Source organism: Pelodiscus sinensis, chromosome 19 (assembly GCF_052426305.1).
Source record: "Pelodiscus sinensis isolate ZL-2025 chromosome 19, ASM5242630v1, whole genome shotgun sequence".
In the NCBI taxonomy this organism is placed as follows: Eukaryota; Metazoa; Chordata; order Testudines; family Trionychidae; genus Pelodiscus; species Pelodiscus sinensis.
This window is the reverse complement of record NC_143070.1, coordinates 1,328,994-1,347,852: the sequence shown is the minus strand read 5'-3', so window position 1 is coordinate 1,347,852 and position 18,859 is coordinate 1,328,994. Positions and strand designations below refer to the sequence as shown.

At 57.1% G+C, this 18,859-nt stretch overlaps 1 protein-coding gene across 24 annotated transcripts in view; it reads right to left on the bottom strand.

Moving 5' to 3' along the window:
* Nucleotides 1-18,859, bottom strand: part of TNXB (tenascin XB) — a 75,116-nt gene that overhangs the window by 26,361 nt on the left and 29,896 nt on the right. For 12 of the 24 annotated variants that reach the window (XM_089771592.1, XM_089771591.1, XM_089771583.1 and 9 more), the window contains 9 exons: nt 17,822-18,112; nt 16,685-16,975; nt 15,672-15,962; nt 12,217-12,504; nt 11,495-11,785; nt 6,364-6,657; nt 3,222-3,515; nt 2,039-2,329; nt 961-1,254 (listed from right to left, as the gene is read on the bottom strand). In XM_089771592.1, coding sequence (XP_089627718.1) covers nt 961-1,254; nt 2,039-2,329; nt 3,222-3,515; nt 6,364-6,657; nt 11,495-11,785; nt 12,217-12,504; nt 15,672-15,962; nt 16,685-16,975; nt 17,822-18,112 — 2,625 coding nt within the window. The remainder of the gene's footprint in view (nt 1-960; nt 1,255-2,038; nt 2,330-3,221; nt 3,516-6,363; nt 6,658-11,494; nt 11,786-12,216; nt 12,505-15,671; nt 15,963-16,684; nt 16,976-17,821; nt 18,113-18,859) is intronic. The other 12 variants (XM_089771599.1, XM_089771602.1, XM_089771586.1 and 9 more) reach the window with 11 other exon arrangements.

Sequence of the window (18,859 nt, the reverse complement as noted above, 5' to 3'; positions counted from 1 at the left end):
AGACATCCATCCATCCATCCATCCATCCATCCCCATAGACATCCATCCATCCATCCCCATAGACATCCATCCATCCATCCATCCTCATAGACATCCATCCATCCATCCACCCATCCCCATAGACATCCATCCATCTATCCATCCCCATAGACATCCATCCATCCATCCACCCCCACAGACATCCATCCATCCACCCACCCCCACAGACATCCATCCATCCACCCGCCCCCACAGACATCCATTCATCCTCATAGACATCCATCCATCCATCCACCCCCACAGAAATCCATCCATCCATCCACCCCCATAGACATCCATCCATCCATCCACCCCCAAAGACATCCATCCATCCATCCATCCATCCACCCCCACAGAAATCCATCCATCCATCCACCCCCAAAGACATCCATCCATCCATCCACCCCCACAGAAATCCATCCATCCATCCACCCCCACAGAAATCCATCCATCCATCCCTCTCTATTAATACCCAGTGGCCATCTATCCACTGCCACGTCCTTCTATCCGGCCATTCATTCCACACACCCGTCCTGCTAAACACATCCATCCATCGGTCAGCGATCCCATACAGTCCTAGGTGAACTTGTCTATCCATCCACACCCCTCTGCAACCGTTCCTCCAACCCTCCCTTCCTCCACCCATCCATCCACCCCTCCATTCTTCCACCCATTCACCTCTCCACCCCTCCCGTTCTCCCTCCATCCAGCACCCCTCTTTCTCTCCCTTCCTTCCTTCCTTCCTCCTTCTCTCCCTTCCCCCATACATACATCCACACATCCCTCCCTACTCTCTGTTGGTTGTCTGATCCGTGTCCATGCATGTGGACACCTGATGCTCAGATGCATCTCCCTGGGCTGCTCCTGGCATGGTGAACATGTCCCTACCGTACTGCAAAGCAAAGGGTTACACTGAGCTGGTGATCAGCAGCTGCTGCTGACCTGTGGTGGCGTCGGTGGAGACAGGGCCGAGGCGCTTGCGGCCGGACACGCCGTAGAGGTTGAACTTGTATCGGCGGGAAGGCGCCAGGTTGGGGACAGTGACCGTGCGGAATCCCCCCTCCACAGGCAGCTCCTGGGGGTTGCCCTCCGCGTCCTCGTACTGGAGGAGGAAGGAGTCGAAGTCCCCAGTTGAGACAGTCCAGGAGAGCAGGACGGAGTCGTGGGTGATGTTAGAGGCTGAGAGCTCCCCCAGGCTGGGTTGGGAGGTGGGTTCCTCCTCCTGCGGTGCTGAGGCTGGAACAGAGAGAGGGGGTGAAGGGTGCCGATTGCTGTCTGGGATGAGAATCAACAAGAGAGGAAAAATAAAAGCTTGGAAGTGAGTGAAAGAACAAATGAATCAGGCAGGAGGAGAAACGTACCAGGAAGCGGACAAGTGAAAAGGGAGGAAGCAGCTAAGGAAGGGAAGTAGAAGGAAAATTCCAAGGGACGTGGGGAAGGGGGAGGCAGCAAGGGAAGGGGAGAGGAAAGCATGCAGGAGGAGGAAACAGAAGAATGATGGGGAAGGAAAGTTGAAGAACCAGCCTGGAGGAAGGAGAGGTGAGAATTGGCTGGAGCGGATGGACAGCAAGTGAAGGTGGAGGAGAAAGAGAAAAGAGGAGTAGACCAGTTACAGAAATGAGAGAGAAGGCGAGAGGTGTCACAGACTGTGATTGGGAAGGCAGAAAGGGAGCCAGAAGGGAGGCGCAGGAGAGGGAAAGAGATAAACGAAGGACATTCGATGGACAGAAGAGGGGAGAGCTGGTTGGCTGGGCTGTAGAGAAGCAAGCCGCACAGACGGAAGGTGGGTGGAGGGAGAGAACGAGGAGCTGAGGCCGGTGAAGCGTGAGGGAGAACACTGCCCCTGGACTCAGGGGACCAGATGGAGGCCGAGCGGATGAGCATGGATGTGCACACGGTGCTTGCCCGTAACCTGGGCTGCAACAGTGAGCAACAGGCATGAGCAGTGCCGGAGAGACACGTGAAGCTCGAGGACCCCAAAGCAGCTGAGGAGACCCAGCACCCGGGGGCAGCCGCTGACCTGTGGTGGCGTTGGTGGAGACGGGGCCCAGGCGCTTGCGGCCGGACACGCCGTAGAGGTTGATCTTGTATCGGTGGGAAGGCGCCAGGTCGTGGAGGTGGAGGGAGCGCAGGGCGCCATCTACGGGCAGGGCCCGGGGGTTGCCATCTGCGTCGCGGTATTGGACGATGAAGGAGTCGAAGGTCCCTTCCTCCACAGTCCAGGAGAGGTCGAGGGAGTCGTGGGCTGCGTTGGCTGCTGAGAGCTTCCCCAGGCGCAGCTGCGTCCTGACTTCCTCCTGTGGCGCTGTGGCTGGAAAAGAGATGGGGGTGAAGCGTGCGGCCACTTGCTGAGTCCATCAAGGCACAACGAGCCACAGAGAGCAGGGACAGGGGGCGCCGGGAGCTCCTACCCCATAACCCATGGACTCGGCAGGGGGTGAAGAGTTAACCAGTGAGGCCACAAGGCAGCAAAAATGAGAGATGGGACCTAGAGACAGAGCATGGTGCCCCTCAGTGTATCCTGGATGGATGGACGGATGGATGGACAGTCCAGATGGGGTATGTCTACACTAGCCCCCTAGGTTGAACTAGGGAGGCTAATGAAGACGACCAAAATTGCAAATGAAGCGCAGGATTTAAATATCCCTTCATTAGCATGTTCCTGGCTGGTCGCCATTTTAGAAATTGACTAGCCTGGAAGAACTGCCCGCGTCTACATGCGGCAAAGAAGGGCGATTCCGAAATAAACCCCTTACTTCGAATTACCAGTTAAACTTCATTCCAGGGATGGATGGATGGATGGATGGATGGATGGATGGCGTTGTGGATACATGCAGGGGATGGATGGATGAATGGATGGACGGACGGACGGCATTGTGGATACATGCAGGGGATGGATGGATGAATGGCTGGACGGACGGCATTGTGGATACATGCAGGGGATGGATGGAGAAGTACAGTCATGTAGAGGCAGCATGAAGAGGTCCATAGACCATCCAAGAAAGAGGGACTAGGGGAGACTCAGACAAGTGGAATGGAAACAGCATCTGAGCCCCCCACACTGCTGAGCCATGGGGAGAGGGAGTGCTGGGAAGGTGGAAGGGTGGGATGTGAGCATCTTCCCAACGATCAGTCTATTCCTGTGCTGCAGGGCCAAGGAAAACAGTGGGGAAGGGGCCGGCGTCCCGGGGGCAGCCGCTGACCTGTGGTGGCGTCGGTGGAGAGGGGACCCAGGCGCTTGCGGCCGGACACGCCGTAGAGGTTGAACTTGTATCGGCGGGAAGGCGCCAGGTTGGGGACGGTGACCGTGCGGGATCCCCCGTCCACAGACAGCGCCTGGGGCTTGCCCTCCGCGTCCTTGTACTGGAGGAGGAAGGAGTCGAAGTCCCCGGCTGGGACAGTCCAGGAGAGCAGGACGGACTCGTGGGTGACGTCGGAGGCCGAGAGCTCCCCCAGGCTGGGCTGGGCGGTGGGTTCCTCGTCCCGTCGTGCTGCAGCTGCAACCAAGAGAGGGGGTTAACCTAGGGTGTGTGTGTGGGGGGACGCTGCTCACACGGTCTTTGCGGGCGAGGTAATTCCTAGGCAAAAGGAACCTGCAGGGGGGTTTATTGGGGGAGGGCGCAGAGAGCCCCATGGATCCATCCCAGGACACAGCTGGATCCTGCTGCGGGGAAGGACAGCTGGGGACAGACAGATGGACGGGGAGTGTCTGCAAAGCGGTTCCTGCATCGGGTTCCCTGTGACCATCCTGCCCCCATGGAGGGGCTGGCCCAGAGCGACCGGCACACACCTCGGGGAGAGCGGAGCTGGGACGGGAGGGAAGAGAGGGAAGGAAGAACAAAGAAGAGCAAAAGAAAAGGGGGTGAGCGAAAGCCGCCCTCAAGGGGAAAACCCCCCCAGACAGACACCCACCCAGCCCCAGAACCGCCCTTCGCACCATCCTCATACGCCCCTATGCTCCCAGGCAGTCCTGTCCAGTCATGGCTAGATGCCTCCTGGCATTACGGCCACCCACCCACCAATGGGATTTACGGGGCTGTACGCCGTAGCATGGAACTCGTCTCCCTATGCCCAACTCGCACTTAGCAACACAAAGAGACGCTTCGAGCTCTCTGTGAGTACGGCCCTGGCTAAGGACACAGCAGAACACACTGGGTGTGCAGGAGCTGAAGGGCTTTCACCAATGGGTCAGGTGCTCAGGGCTGGATTCCCTCTCCTATGGGCCTGGGGTGTTAGATTTTGGGGGCCTTGGTATACAAGTCTGGACACATATAAGACCAGATGAAGGAAGGATCAAGTCCAAATTGGGAGGCGGACCAGACTGCGAAAGAAGCTAACCATAATAACCGAGGGTGAGAGATTCCATGTGACCAGTTTCTTATGTCTACACAGCGAAGTTATTTCGAAATAACAGACGTTATTTTGAAATAACTGTGCTAGTGTTTACACAAGCCAACTGCTATTTTGAAATTAATTTGAAATAGAGGAGGGCTTATTTTGAAATTGGTAAATCTCATTCCATGAGGAATAGCGCCAATTTCAAAATTGCTATTTCAAAATAAGCGCTGTGTAGATGCTTATTTCGAAATAGGGGTCCTCCAGCCCTTCCCAGGGTGTCCTGCTGGCTGCCCTGGCCACAAGGTAACTTCTGACCTGATGCCCTGCTGGAACCAGTTCCGAATGGCCTTAAATGCGATTCAGCATCCAATCAGTGTGGACGCGCTATTTCGAAATAGCAAAAAGCTATTTCAAAATGCATTTTGTGTGTAGACGTGTTAGTTTGAAATAAGATATTTTGAAATAACTGTTTCAAAATTAGATATTTCGAAATAATGCTGTAGTGTAGACATACCCTTGGGCTGCGTCTAGACTGGCAAGATTTTGCGCAAAAGCGGCCACTTTTGCACAAAATCTTGCCGCCTGTCTACACTGGCCGCGAGTATTTGTGCAGAACATTGACGTATTTGTGCAGAACCACCAAAAATCAGTGGTTCTTGCACAAAGACTCTGACGCTCCCGCTCAGGGATAAGCCCTCTTGCGCAACTATTCTTGCGGAAGAGGCCGGTGTAAACAGCGAAGTTAATTTCTTGCGCAAGAAAGACCGATTGCTAAAATGGCCATCGGAGCTATCTTGCGCAAGAGAGCATCTACACTGGCACGGATGCTTTTGCGCAAAAGATGTCTTTTGCGCAAAAGCATCCGTGCCAGCGTAGACACTCTCTTGAGCAAATACTTTTAATGGAAAAACCTTTCCGTTAAAAGTATTTGCGCAAAATCTTGCCAGTCTAGACGCATATTAGTGTATTAGGCTTAGCTGGTGTGGTTGGTTTTATTTTACTTAGTATCTGACTTTGTTCTGTGTGCTGTTATTTACAGCCTCTTAAATCCTACTTTTCATTTACTATATATTTTAGACTGGTGTTTCTCAACCATTTTTTATAAAGTACCTGTTTTAAAAAAAAATTGTGAGTACCGCTAGTACCTACAGTTATCAGAGACGCACAATTTTTTTTCTACTATTGCAACACATTTGTTTAAACAGCTTAATCGTAACCGGGCGGGCGATGAAATTTTTGGGTGTAAAAAGTGCAAAAATAATAAAGTGCTGTAAAACCTAAAACAAAAATTCAGTTTTCTCCAAGTTTCAGTTACGTTGACGTACACCCCAGACTTCTCTTGAGTACCACTAAGAGTACTCATACCACTGCTTGAGAAACACTGTTGTAGACAGTTTGTTTGATCAAGAACTCCTGCTAAACAGTAAGAGCAAAGGCTACCAACTTCGATATACAGCTGCCTCTGATCATAACTTAAAGCAACGTCCGGCTTCGGATGTGCCAGGAAAATGGGATGTGCCTAGAATGGAACTAGTTCTCAGAAAACCAAACAGAAAAGATAGAATTGCCAAAGCAAGGACAGTTCTTAGCACTGACAGGACTGAACGAATATTGAGAGACTGAGCCAAGACGAGCCAGAAAAATAGGATGAGCTGGGAAGAGTGTTCTCGAGAAACCTTACAGAAAAGAGATAAAGGAGAAATATGGAGTCATGCTCTGTTTTAGCCCAGCTAAGTCAATGCTTAAGGTTTGGAAACTAGAAAATGTTCTTGGAAACCAAATTGACTACAGCCCTTTTCTTGTTAAAATACAGGGAATGGGAAGATTTTATAGAGGTGAAAAAAGACACTTGATGGAATTCCCATGTAAAAAATTATTAAAATTAACTTTGTAAAAGCAACACTGCTTTAAAAAATAGAGTCATTTCAATAAATCATGAACATTTTCCTTTAATTTTTTTAAATTAATTATGTTAAGGACCCGAGCAATGCTGGTACGGCCACTGACCTGTGGTGGCGTCGGTGGAGAGGGGGCCCAGGCGCTTGCGGCCGGACACGCCGTAGAGGTTGAACTTGTACCGGCGGGAAGGCGCCAGGTTGGGGACGGTGACCGTGCGGGATCCTCCGTCCACGGGCAGCGCCTGGGGCTGGCCCTCTGCGTCCTTGTACTGGAGGAGGAAGGAGTCGAAGGTCCCCTTGTCGATGGTCCAGGAGAGCAGGACGGAGTCGTGGGTGATGTCAGAGACCGAGAGCTCCCCTAGGCTGGGTTGGAGGGCCGGTTGCTCTTTCTGTGGTGTTGTGGCTGGAACAGAGGAAGGGGGTGAAGTGGGGGTGGGGGACCAGTTGGCAGGTCGTTGGGTTAATCCTAGTTCAAGGGGATCTGTGGAGAGGACTGATGGGGGGAGGATGCAGGGACCCCTGAAGACACATCTAGATTCTGCTGCTGGGAAGGAGGACCCCACATTCCCGGGTTCCCGGTGACCACCCCGTCCCCATGGAGGGGACAGCCCAGAGCAACCGGCAGACACCTTGGTGAGCTGAGACAGAAGGAGAGAAAGAGAAGGGGGCGACCCAAAGCCACAGACCTCACTGGGGCCTGGTCTACAGTGGGAGTTTAGGTCGAACTTAGCTGCAGTAGGTCAAATTTCTATGCAGTGAGTACGGTCTGCTGACTCGGAGGACCGCTGAAGTCGATTTGATACACCAGCTTTTCACGAGGAGTTGCGCTATATTTGGCCAGGCCTGGTCGACTTTATGGTCGTGCAGACACACTGTTGTGAAAGCGGGCATTCTTGGCCTCCGGGAAATGTCACAGGCTAGGACTGTCAACGCTGCTGCTCGGCAGGGGAACAGGAACATATTAATTTCATGGCCCATGTGGCCGGCATGGCGAGCAGACCTCAGGCCTGGCAGCCCACCCCAGCAGCACACCAGACCACGAATGCCCGGAGTCGCAGCCGAGTTCCAGCGTGGGGCGTGCCTTAGACGCGGGACCTCACTGCTATGTGGGGAGAGGACTCGGTTCTCCCAGAACTCCGAACCAGCCAAAGAAACGTGGATCTCCGCGCCAAGATTGCACAGTGCACGGAGGAGGAAGGATCCGCCAGGGACGCCCAGCAGTGAAAACAAAGGAGCTGGTGCCGTCATGCCAGAAGACAAAGGAAGCAAGCAGATGGTTTGGATCACGCCATGTCTGTGAGGAGCTGCAGGCGATCCTTGCAGGGGACCCGGCCAGCTTCCCCAGCCAGGCCGTGGATTCCTCCGAAGACACTCCACAGGCAGCAGCGGGGAGGATACAACGGAGGATGAAGGGAGAATGATCAGGACAGCTGATGTCACCAAGAGCCAGGCGCTTTTCCTAACCTCGGAGCCAATCCCCTCCGCTCGGGTGCCTCGCGCCGGGCCCGGACGTCAGGGAGGGCGCTTCTGGTGAGGTCGTATTTTTCATCTTGCTACAAGTGGGCTGGGCCAGTTGGGTGTGATCTGTGGGGGCCGCTCTGCCAAACGCAGCAGGGTGTGGGTGTGTCCCTGGAACAGCGTGTTAACGTGTCTGGAGCCAGAGCCGGAATCCTCCCTGCGCATCTCCACAGAGAGACCCGTTGATCCTTCTGCTCCCCTCGATCCTGCAGCCCCGCAGCAGCCAGACCAGACTCTGCCGGCCGGTAGAACAGGGGGGTTATCGCTCCTCCGGGATACGGCCCAGCACAGACGTGACGTGGGTACCGGAGTCAGGGCCAGGATGCCTCAGACCCCTGGGGTTGGGGGCCCATCGCCCCCTCAACCCCCAGCTCAGACTCCTCTCCATGTTTTTCAGCCAAAAACTGACCCTTCCCCCAAACACTCACTTCCTTTATTCAGTCCCATCCCTCCACAGGTGGGAACCGGTTGGGTCACCATCTACGGGACCTCAGACTCCTCAGCAGACCCTGCCCCCTCCCCCCCCCCCCCCCCGCTGGGCAGCGCTTACAGATACAGGCCAGTAGGGGTCACCCACAGCCCAAACACAGCAACATAAGAACGGCCGTGCTGGGTCAGACCAAAGGTCCATCTAGCCCAGTGTCCTGTCTGCGGACAGTGGCCAGCACCGGGTGCCCCAGAGAGGGTGGACCGAAGACAATGATCAAGCGATTTGTCTCCTGCCATCCCCCTCCAGCCTCTGACAGAGGCCAGGGACACCATTTTATCCCCTGGCTAATAGCCTTTTATGGACCTAACCTCCAGGAAATTATCTAGCTTCTCTTTAAACTCTATTATAGTCCTAGCCTTCACAGCCTCCTCTGGCAAGGAGTTCCACAGGTTGACTACACGCTGTGGGAAGAACTTTCTTTTATTAGTTTTAAACCTGCTCCCCATTAATTTCATTTGGTGTCCTCTAGTTCTTCTATTATGGGAACCAATAAATCACTTTTCTTTATCTGCCCTCTCCACACCACTCATGATTTTATATAGCAACCTGCCCAAAGAGAGTGTACTGCCTGCCCACTACATCACACCTTCCCCACGGGTGTCTGGGGAGGTGCCTTATTCTGTCCTCCAAGCCAGGACGCCTTCCCTTGCCGCGAGGGGCCTGGCGTCACGGCCGTGCCAAGTGTTGCCGTGTAGACTCAGGTTTGTGGCCACACTCAGGCAGCCTCCGCTCCCTGCCTCTGGGTGTGAACGGGAGAAGGCGGATCCAAGGCGACCCGCTGCACAACGCAGCTCCTCGCCTTTTGTTGCAGCGGGCCCGCTGTGTGCTCCCTCGGCTCCACCCACTGGCACACACCGGCAGGCAGACGGACCAGGGATGACAGCACGAAGGAGCACACGCCGCCCGCCCACTTGGCCAGGGAGCGTGTAAGCCAGCGGAGGAATGCGCTGCTGGTGGGGGGGGCAGCGCAAAGCACCGTTGTGTTTACACACACGCCCCGGATTCCTTTCCTCTCCCTGCTGTGCTCTCTAAGTAAAACCACATGGCTTCTGCACAGCAGGCTCCTCATTGCTGGCGTAGAAGGGTGGGTTTGGAGGCAAGCATGCTGAAGGCACAGACACCTCCTTCAGCTCCGAAAGCTGTCTCCGATTTGGAGCGCCCCTCCCTGTGCTCGCTGTATCACCCTGGCGTCTGGCTGCACCGAGCCACCATCTGGGCGCTGTCTCGAGCCTCGCTCCCCCGCTTGGCTGTCCCCTACGCTCACAGATATTATGGAGCACGTGGCAGGCGGCCACGACAACAGGAAAGTTGCTTCCCCTGAGGTCCAACCTTGCCAGCGGACAGCGGGACCTTCCCTCTGTGCGCCCAGCAGCACATCCTACAGCCGTCCTGCACTTCCTCAGCCTACAGCCGGGCTGCCCCTGGCGGCCTGTGTACGGCTTCGTACGTTACGGCAGCCCGGGGTCGGCTTGGTGGCCAAGGATCCCAGCTGGCGTCTCAATGCCACCAATGCCAATTTTCCGGTCTGGGAAGAAAGTTCCAGGGCGCAGCTTTGTGGAGAGGCACAAGTCCCCAAAGACGTGCGTCAAGCACCCTCTCCTGGCCATCCTACGCTGAGGTCAGTGAAATGGCTCTCGTGATCCAGTTCACACCGCCGAGACGTATCCCTTGTGCTTCGTGTCCTCCTTGACAGTGGCTGGGGGCCAAGGTAGGGACGTGCGTTCTGCTGCTCCGCCGCCATTCGGGAACCCATCTCAGCAAAGCCCTGCTCGCTGGTCACACTTCCCAGAGTCACTGCCGCCCATAGCGGATGGGCATTGATTGCCTTGGGTCACAGACCCACTGTAGGTTTCCCTCTCCGAGTCAATTCCCAGTTGACCGGTGGCTGTCTGGCTGTGGCGCAGTGGGGGGGCTGTCTGCTCTGAGACCCGGGGTCCCCCTGCGCTGGGCTGTGTAATTCCCACTGACTCACCCACATGTGCTGATGTAGTGTCAGTACCTTGCGGGTTGCTGCGCTTGGGTTGTGGGCTGTGACTGACCCCTACTGGCCTCGGCCTGTGAGCACGGCCCAGCGGGGGGGCTGCCTAAGGCACTAGACAAAGACCCAACCGGTCAGACGAGTGGGGGCAGCGAGGGGCCTCGGGGAGTGAGTGTTCGGGGAACGGGCAGTCTGTGGCTGGACCACGAGGGAGACAGACTGAGGTTGCTGGGGCTGAGGGCGAGGGGTGATAGACCCTAACCCAAGGGGTCTGGACCACCCTGGCCCTGACTCCTGTAGACACGTCACGTCTGTGCTGGGCTGTATCCTGGAGACGCAATAAACACCCTCTATTCTACCGGCTGGCGGAGTCTGTTCTTGCTGCTATGGGGGTGCAGAATTGGGGGAACCCCGACTGCGTCGTCACACTGGCATTGCAGGGTTCCCATGGTCATTGTCCTATACCGGCGCTTCAGGGCGGGGGAGAGCATCACCAGCCTCCATGGAAGTGACTTTACGCGGGCACAGGCGTGAACGCCGGCTCAGTCCAAATGGCTCAATCCAAGGGTTTCGCAGAAGACGTCCATGGCCTCTCAAAATTCTGCCTCATGCCGGCGGGCCCTGCGTGTGCTCTGGACGTGGGCCAGCATTAGCCGCACCATGGCTGATCTCAGTAGCATAAGGCTTCGATTCCCTGCGGGCTTCCGTGCTCACCCTGACACGGTGTCCTCGCGACTAACGGGGGAGCAGGGCGCGAAACACCTCAAGCCGGGGGAGGAAGAAGACGAGAACATTATGGGAGCCTAACCCGGAATGCAAAGGGGTGCAGGAACTGCAGGGCTCTCCAAGCCGGCGGCAGCCACCCTCCGGGAGATGCGCTACTTTAAATGGCGACAAGTTCTTGCACGCCCTGGGGACTGTTCCTTCGACTTTGCAAAATCGGGTGCTGACAATCAACCGGACTAACTTCGAGCTTCCCGCTCAGTGTAGACAGGGCCGGACACCCACCGATCCCAGAAAGTGATCGCTCCCTCCATCCCCAAACACGCCTCCGTCCACCCCTCCAAACTCCTCATCCCTCCTTCGCCAGACACGCCCGGCCAGCCACACTCTGTAGCCAGCAACCCGCTTCTGAAGATGGAAGGCTTGGACGCATCTATCTGGAAAAGCCCTAACCCAATGAGTCCCCACAGCCCTCCTCCCCAGGTAATTTATTCCAGGGAAGGGGCCGGCGTCCCGGGGGCAGCCGCTGACCTGTGGTGGCGTCGGTGGAGAGGGGGCCCAGGCGCTTGCGGCCGGACACGCCGTAGAGGTTGAACTTGTATTGACGGGAAGGCACCAGGTTGGGGACGGTGACCGAGCGGGATCCTCCGTCCACGGGCAGCGCCTGGGGCTGGCCCTCCGCGTCCTTGTACTGGAGGAGGAAGGAGTCGAAGGTCCCCTTGTTGACGGTCCAGGAGAGCAGGACGGAGTCGTGGGTGACGTTGGAGGCCGAGAGCTCCCCCAGGCTGGGCTGGGGGCTGGGTTCCTCCTGTGGCGCCGCGGCTGGAACAGAGAGAGGAGGGTGACGGGTGCAGCCGGGGTGGGGGCGGCGACGTGCCCAGTCACGTCCATCTCACCAGGCATCCATGATCAAACCCATCACAGCCCCTCCAGCTGCCTCCTGGCACAAGGGTCACCCCCACCCCCACCTGTGAGACCCCCCATAACTCCCAGCCGGTTCCATCTTCTCCATCCATCGTTACACATCCCACAGCTCCACCCATCCACCCCTCCTAGAGCACTAGGACTGGCAGGGATCTCCAGAGGTCATCGAGTCCAGTCCCCTGCCCTCATGGCAGGACCAAGCACCGTCTAGACCGTCCCTGACAGGTGTCTCTCCAACCTGCTCTGCAATATCTCCAGTGTCAGAAACTACACGCCCCTAGGCAATTTATTCCAGGGAAATGGCCGGTGTCCCGGGGGCAGCCACTGACCTGTGGTGGCGTCGGTGGAGACGGGGCCGAGGCGCTTGCGGCCGGACACGCCGTAGAGGTTGAACTTGTACCGGCGGGAAGGCGCCAGGTTGGGGACGGTGACCGTGCGGGATCCTCCGTCCATGGGCAGCGCCTGGGGCCGGCCCTCCGCGTCCTTGTACTGGAGGAGGAAAGAATCAAAGGTCCCCTTGTCGACGGTCCAGGAGAGCCGGACGGAGTCGTGGGTGATGTCGGAGGCCGAGAGCTCGCCCAGGCTGGGCTGGGGGCTGGGTTCCTCCGTCCGCGGTGCTGCAAGCAGAACAGAGAGAGGGGGGTTGACGGTATGGCTGGGGTAGGGGCGGGCTCACTACTTCTTTGGGGGACTGGGTCATTCCCAGTCAGAGGGGAGCTGTAGAGGATTAGCAAGAGGCGGTTCAGGGAGCTTCAGGGGCTGGACCCAGGACACGACTGGATCCTGCTGCTGGCAAGGAGAGGTAGTGACAGACAGACAGACAGACAGACAGGGCATGTCTGCAGAGGACCCTGCATTCCTGGTTTCCCACGGCCATCCCGCCTTGGTTGCTCCAGAGTGACCGGCATTAATCTTGGTGAGAGCAGAGCTGGGATGGGCGGGGAGAGGATGGAAGAACAAATGAGAGAGAGAGAAGAGGGTTAACCATAGCCAGAAAAGTGAAAGGAAAGGTCCCGATTGACACCTTCCATCCCCAGACGCACCCGTCTCTCCCTTCCCACACACCAATATAGTCATTGACCATTGAGTCACCGGTGATGTTATTAAAATTCGAATGTGAGCGTTCAAATCATTGTTGTACCCTCCGTTCTAGCCTGGCACCAAGTCTTGTACAAAGGGGGCCAAGTGAGGTATCTCTTGAAAGCTCATCGTTTGCTAACTATTTTGGGTGTGCACATCCTAAACTCATAACTCTGGTCATCTGAAGAAGTGGGCTGTGCCCCAAAGGCTCTTGATACCAGCTACATGTTTTATCCGTCTATCAACTGCGACTAGACCATTTGTTGTTTTTTTCTACGTAAGGCTACGTCTAGACTGCAAGCCTCTCTCGAAAGATACTTTTGAAAAAGCCTCTTTCGAAAAAAAGCGTCTAGACGACAACCAGTACTTTCGAAAAAAGGCACTCATCTTCGTAAATCGAGTCTTTCCACGGTCGAAAAAACTGCCACGTTCTTTCGATTTACTTTCAAAAGAACGTGGCAGAAGTCTAGAGGCAGGGGAAGTTTTTCGAAAAAAATCCCCTATAGTCTAGACACACCCGAACAGACTAACTCAGCTACCCCTTGAAGCTTATGTTTATGCTGCTCCTCGGCAGGTTTCGCTGTTGGGCTTGCAGTGAGGAGAGTCGGTTCCGTGCGGGTATTGCACATCTTTGCTCCTGGGAGACCTTCCGTGGGAGGTTAGGCCAGACCATTGTGAAAGGGTCACTAGCCACACGAATCGAAGGGCTTGACTGACAATGCACCTTGATAGGCACCCGTCCACATCTCAGAAGCTTTGCTGTGTAGGTTCAGACCAGCATGTGAGCAATGGTGGCTAACAAAAAAGGACAGTCCTACAGGGACAGGGGACTCGCTCATGGGACCAACTCCATCTTGGGACCAGCTTTCACACAAGGAGAACTGGGGTGTCTGAGGGGAGGTGGGAGATGGGTTATAACCTCTCCCCTGTGTAAGCAGGGGCTGGGGGGGCACAGGGAACACTGGGATGTCTGAGGGGAGGTGGGGGATGGGTTATAACCTCTCCCCTGTGTGAGGGGGGGCTGGGAGGCACAGGGAGCACTGGGGTGTCTGAGGGGAGGTGGGGGATGGGTTATAACCTCTCCCCTGTGTAAGCGGGGGCTGGGTGGGTCACAGGGAACACTGGGATGTCTGAGGGGAGGTGTGGGATGGGTTATCACCTCTCCCCTGTGTAAGGGGGGCTGGGGGGCACAGGGAGCACAGAGGTGTCTGAGGGGAGGTGGGGGATGGGTTATAACCTCTCCCCTGTGTAAGGGGGGCTGGGGGGGCACAGGGAGCACTGGGGTGTCTGAGGGGAGGTGGGGGATGGGTTATAACCTCTCCCCTGTGTAAAGGGGGCTGGGTGGGTCACAGGGAACACTGGGGTGACTGGGGGGGTTTTGCTTGTGAGGCTCCGTGCTGGCCAGGGTGGTGAATAGAAGCTGCGTACTTGGTTTGGTGCCTTATAGTGGAGAACTTTGAGCTGTCTCTAAGCAATTTGTCCTGAATTGACCATCTCGGTGGTGCCTTCAGAAACCCTGCTACATTACACCTCCGTTTGTCGACCCCCCAGGCATCCAGCTGCCATTATTGCTGCCAGAACCACCCGGCAGAAGAAGGTTCCACGTATATACACGTATATACCTCTACGTGTGACTCTCCAAAACCATCCATCCCTCCAATACAAACCGCCCACCCACCCGTCTGTCCATCCAACCCCACACAGAGCCATTCCTCTGTCGCTGCATCCATCCACCCTCCCATCCATCCATCCACCCACCCACCTCTCCATCCATCCATCCATCCATCCACCCACCTCTCCGTCCATCCATCCATCCATCCACCCACCTCTCCGTCCATCCATCCATCCATCCACCCACCTCTCCATCCATCCATCCACCCATCCACTTGTCCCTACATCCATCCATCCATCCATCCATCCATCCATCCATCCACCCAGCTCTCCGTCCATCCATCCACCCATCCACTTGTCCCTACATCCATCCATCCATCCACCCACCTCTCCGTCCATCCATCCACCCACCTCTCCGTCCATCCATCCACCCATCCACTTGTCCCTACATCCATCCATCCATCCACCCACCTCTCCGTCCATCCATCCACCCATCCACTTGTCCCTACATCCATCCACCCACCTCTCCGTCCATCCATCCACCCATCCACTTGTCCCTACATCAATCCATCCACCCACCCACCTCTCTGTCCATCCATCCACCCATCCACTTGTCCCTACATCCATCCATCCATCCATCCACCCACCCACCTCTCTGTCCATCCACCCACCTCTCCGTCCATCCATCCATCCATCCACCCACCTCTCCGTCCATCCATCCACCCACCTCTCCGTCCATCCATCCACCCATCCACTTGTCCCTACATCCATCCATCCATCCATCCATCAATCCACCCACTTTCCCATCCATCCATCCATCCATCCATCCACCCACCCACCCACCCTCCCATCCATTCATCCACCCACCCACCCATTCCCAGACACATCTATCTAATCACTCAACATGCCCCAGACACATCCGTCCATCTTCGTCTCTCTAGCTGTTGTGTGGCCAGGAGTTAGCTTATGGAAGCAGGAGGCTTTGATGCAACTTCCTGTGAACATCCCAGGCCAGTGGCTGGCATCCATGCCCCACTGTGAGGCAAAGGGGGCAGGAGGGGAAGGGGCCGGTGTCCCGGTGGCAGCCGCTGACCTGTGGTGGCGTCGGTGGAGAGGGGGCCCAGGCGCTTGCGGCCGGACACGCCGTAGAGGTTGAACTTGTATCGGCGGGAAGGCGCCAGGTTGGGGACGGTGACCATGCGGGATCCTCCGTCCACGCGCAGCGCCTGGGGCTGGCCCTCCGCGTCCTTGTACTGGAGGAGGAAGGAGTCGAAGTCCCCAGTTGGGACGGTCCAGGAGAGCAGGACGGAGTCGTGGGTGACGTCGGAGGCTGAGAGCTCCCCCAGGCTTGGTTGGGGGGTGGGTTCCTCCTGTGGCTCTGAGGCTGGAACAGAGAGAGGTTGAATGGTGAGGCCAGGGTTGGGCTGGCTTGGGGGCAGGGTTATTCTTAGCCAGAGGAGGTCTGCAGGGGGAAGGTGAGGCGGGTTCCAGGGCCCACCCCATGACACAGCTGAGCTCTGTGCTGCAAAGGAGAGCTGGGGACAGAAAGATGGATGGGGTATGTCTGGAAAAAGGACCCCACAACCAGGGATTCCCACAGCCCCGTCCCCACATGGATCCATCCACCCACCTGTCCATCCATTCATCCCGACAAAGATCCACCCACCTACCTGTCCATCCATCCATCCATCCATCCATCCCGACACAGATCCACCCACCTACCTGTCCATCCATCCATCCGCACACGGCTCCTCCCACCCACCTGTCCATCCCCACACAAGTCCCCCTCCCCTGTCCATCCATCCCCACACAGACTATCCACAAACTCATCCACCAACCGCTCCCACTTCCCACTCCTGTATAACCCTTTACACACGGCCGACCAGTCGGCCGGCCTTCCACGTATACACCCATCTACCCACAACTCTAACCTTCCACCTGACTCCACCCCCAAGCTATTTATCCACTGATTCCCTGGTGACCATATTACGGCGGCTGGGATTTCTCTCTCTGGGAACATGCTGGCCCCGTGACCAGTGTCCTCGCTGAGCTCCAGGGAAAAGAACTAAAGAGGAAGGGGCCGGTGTCCCGGTGGCAGCCGCTGACCTGTGGTGGCGTCGGTGGAGACGGGGCCCAGGCGCTTGCGGCCGGACACGCCGTAGAGGTTGAACTTGTATCGACGGGAAGGCGCCAGGTTGGGGACGGTGACCGTGCGGGATGCCCCGTCCACGCGCAGCGCCTGGGGCCGGCCCTCCGCGTCCTTGTACTGGAGGAAGAAGGAATCGAAGTCCCCGGCCGGGACGGTCCAGGAGAGCAGGACGGAGTCGTGGGTGACGTCGGAGGCTGAGAGCTCCCCCAGGCTTGGTTGGGGGGTGGGTTCCTCCTGCGGCTCTGCGGCTGGAACAGAGAGAGGGTGAATGGTGAGGCCACGGTTGGGCTGGCTTGGGGGCTGGGTTATTCTTAGCCAGAGGAGGTCTGCACGGGGAAGGTGAGGCGGGTTCCAGGGCCCACCCCATGGCACAGCTGAGCTCTGTGCTGCAAAGGAGAGCTGAGGACAGAAAGATGGATGGGGTATGTCTGGAAAAAGGACCCCACAAGCGGGGATTCCCACAGCCCCGTCCCCACATGGATCCATCCACCCACCTGTCCATCCATTCATCCCGACACAGATCCACTCGCCCACCTGTCCAACCATCCATCCATTCATCACAACACAGATCCACTCGCCCACCTGTCCATCCATCCATCCCCACACGGATCCACCCGCCCACCTGTCCATCCATTCATCCCGACACAGATCCACTCGCCCACCTGTCCAACCATCCATCCATCCATCCCGACACAGATCCACCCACCTACCTGTCCCTCCATCCATCCGCACACGGCTCCTCCCACCCACCTGTCCATCCCCACACAAGTCCCCCTCCCCTGTCCATCCATCCCCACACAGACTATCCACAAACTCATCCACCAACCGCTCCCACTTCCCACTCCTGTATAACCCTTTACACACGGCTGGCCAGTCGGCCGGCCTTCCACGTATACACCCATCTACCCACAACTCTAACCTTCCATCTGACTCCACCCCCAAGCTATTTATCCACTGATTCCCTGGTGACCATATTACGGCGGCTGGGATTTCTCTCTCTGGGAACATGCTGGCTCCGTGGCCAGTGTCCTCGCTGAGCTCCAGGGAAAAGAGCTAAAGAGGAAGGGGCCAGTGTCCCGGGGGCAGCCGCTGACCTGTGGTGGCGTCGGTGGAGAGGGGGCCCAGGCGCTTGCGGCCGGACACGCCGTAGAGGTTGAACTTGTATCGGCGGGAAGGCGCCAGGTTGGGGACGGTGACCGTGCGGGATCCTCCGTCCACGGACAGCGCCTGGGGCTGGCCCTCCGCGTCCTTGTACTGGAGGAGGAAGGAGTCGAAGTCCCCGGCCGGGACGGTCCAGGAGAGCAGGACGGAGTCGTGGGTGACGTCGGAGGCTGAGAGCTCCCCCAGGCTTGGTTGGGGGGTGGGTTCCTCCTGCGGCTCTGCGGCTGGAACAGAGAGAGGTTGAATGGTGAGGCCACGGTTGGGCTGGCTTGGGGGCTGGGTTATTCTTAGCCAGAGGAGGTCTGTAGTGGGAAGGTGAGGGGGGTTCCAGGGCCCACCCCATGACACAGCTGAGCTCTGTGCTGCAAAGGAGAGCTGGGGACAGAAAGATGGATGGGGTATGTCTGGAAAAAGGACCCCACAAGCGGGGATTCCCACAGCCACGTCCCAACACGGATCCACCCGCCCACCTGTCCATCCATCCACCCATCTCGACACAGATCCACTCGCCCACCTGTCCATCCATTCATCCCAACACAGATCCACTCGCCCACCTGTCCAACCATCCATCCATCCATCCATCCCAACACAGATCCACTCGCCCACCTGTCCATCCATCCATCCCCACACGGATCCACCCGCCCACCTGTTCATCCATCCACCCATCTCGACACAGATCCACTCGCCCACCTGTCCAACCATCCATCCATCCATCCATCCCAACACAGATCCACCCGCCCACCTGTCCATCCATCCATCCCCACACGGATCCACCCGCCCACCTGTTCATCCATCCACCCATCTCGACACAGATCCACTCGCCCACCTGTCCATCCATTCATCCCGACACAGATCCACTCGCCCACCTGTCCATCCATCCATCCCCACACGGATCCACCCGCCCACCTGTCTGTCCATCCATCAATCCGCACACGGCTCCTCCCACCCACCTGTCCATCCCCACACAGGTC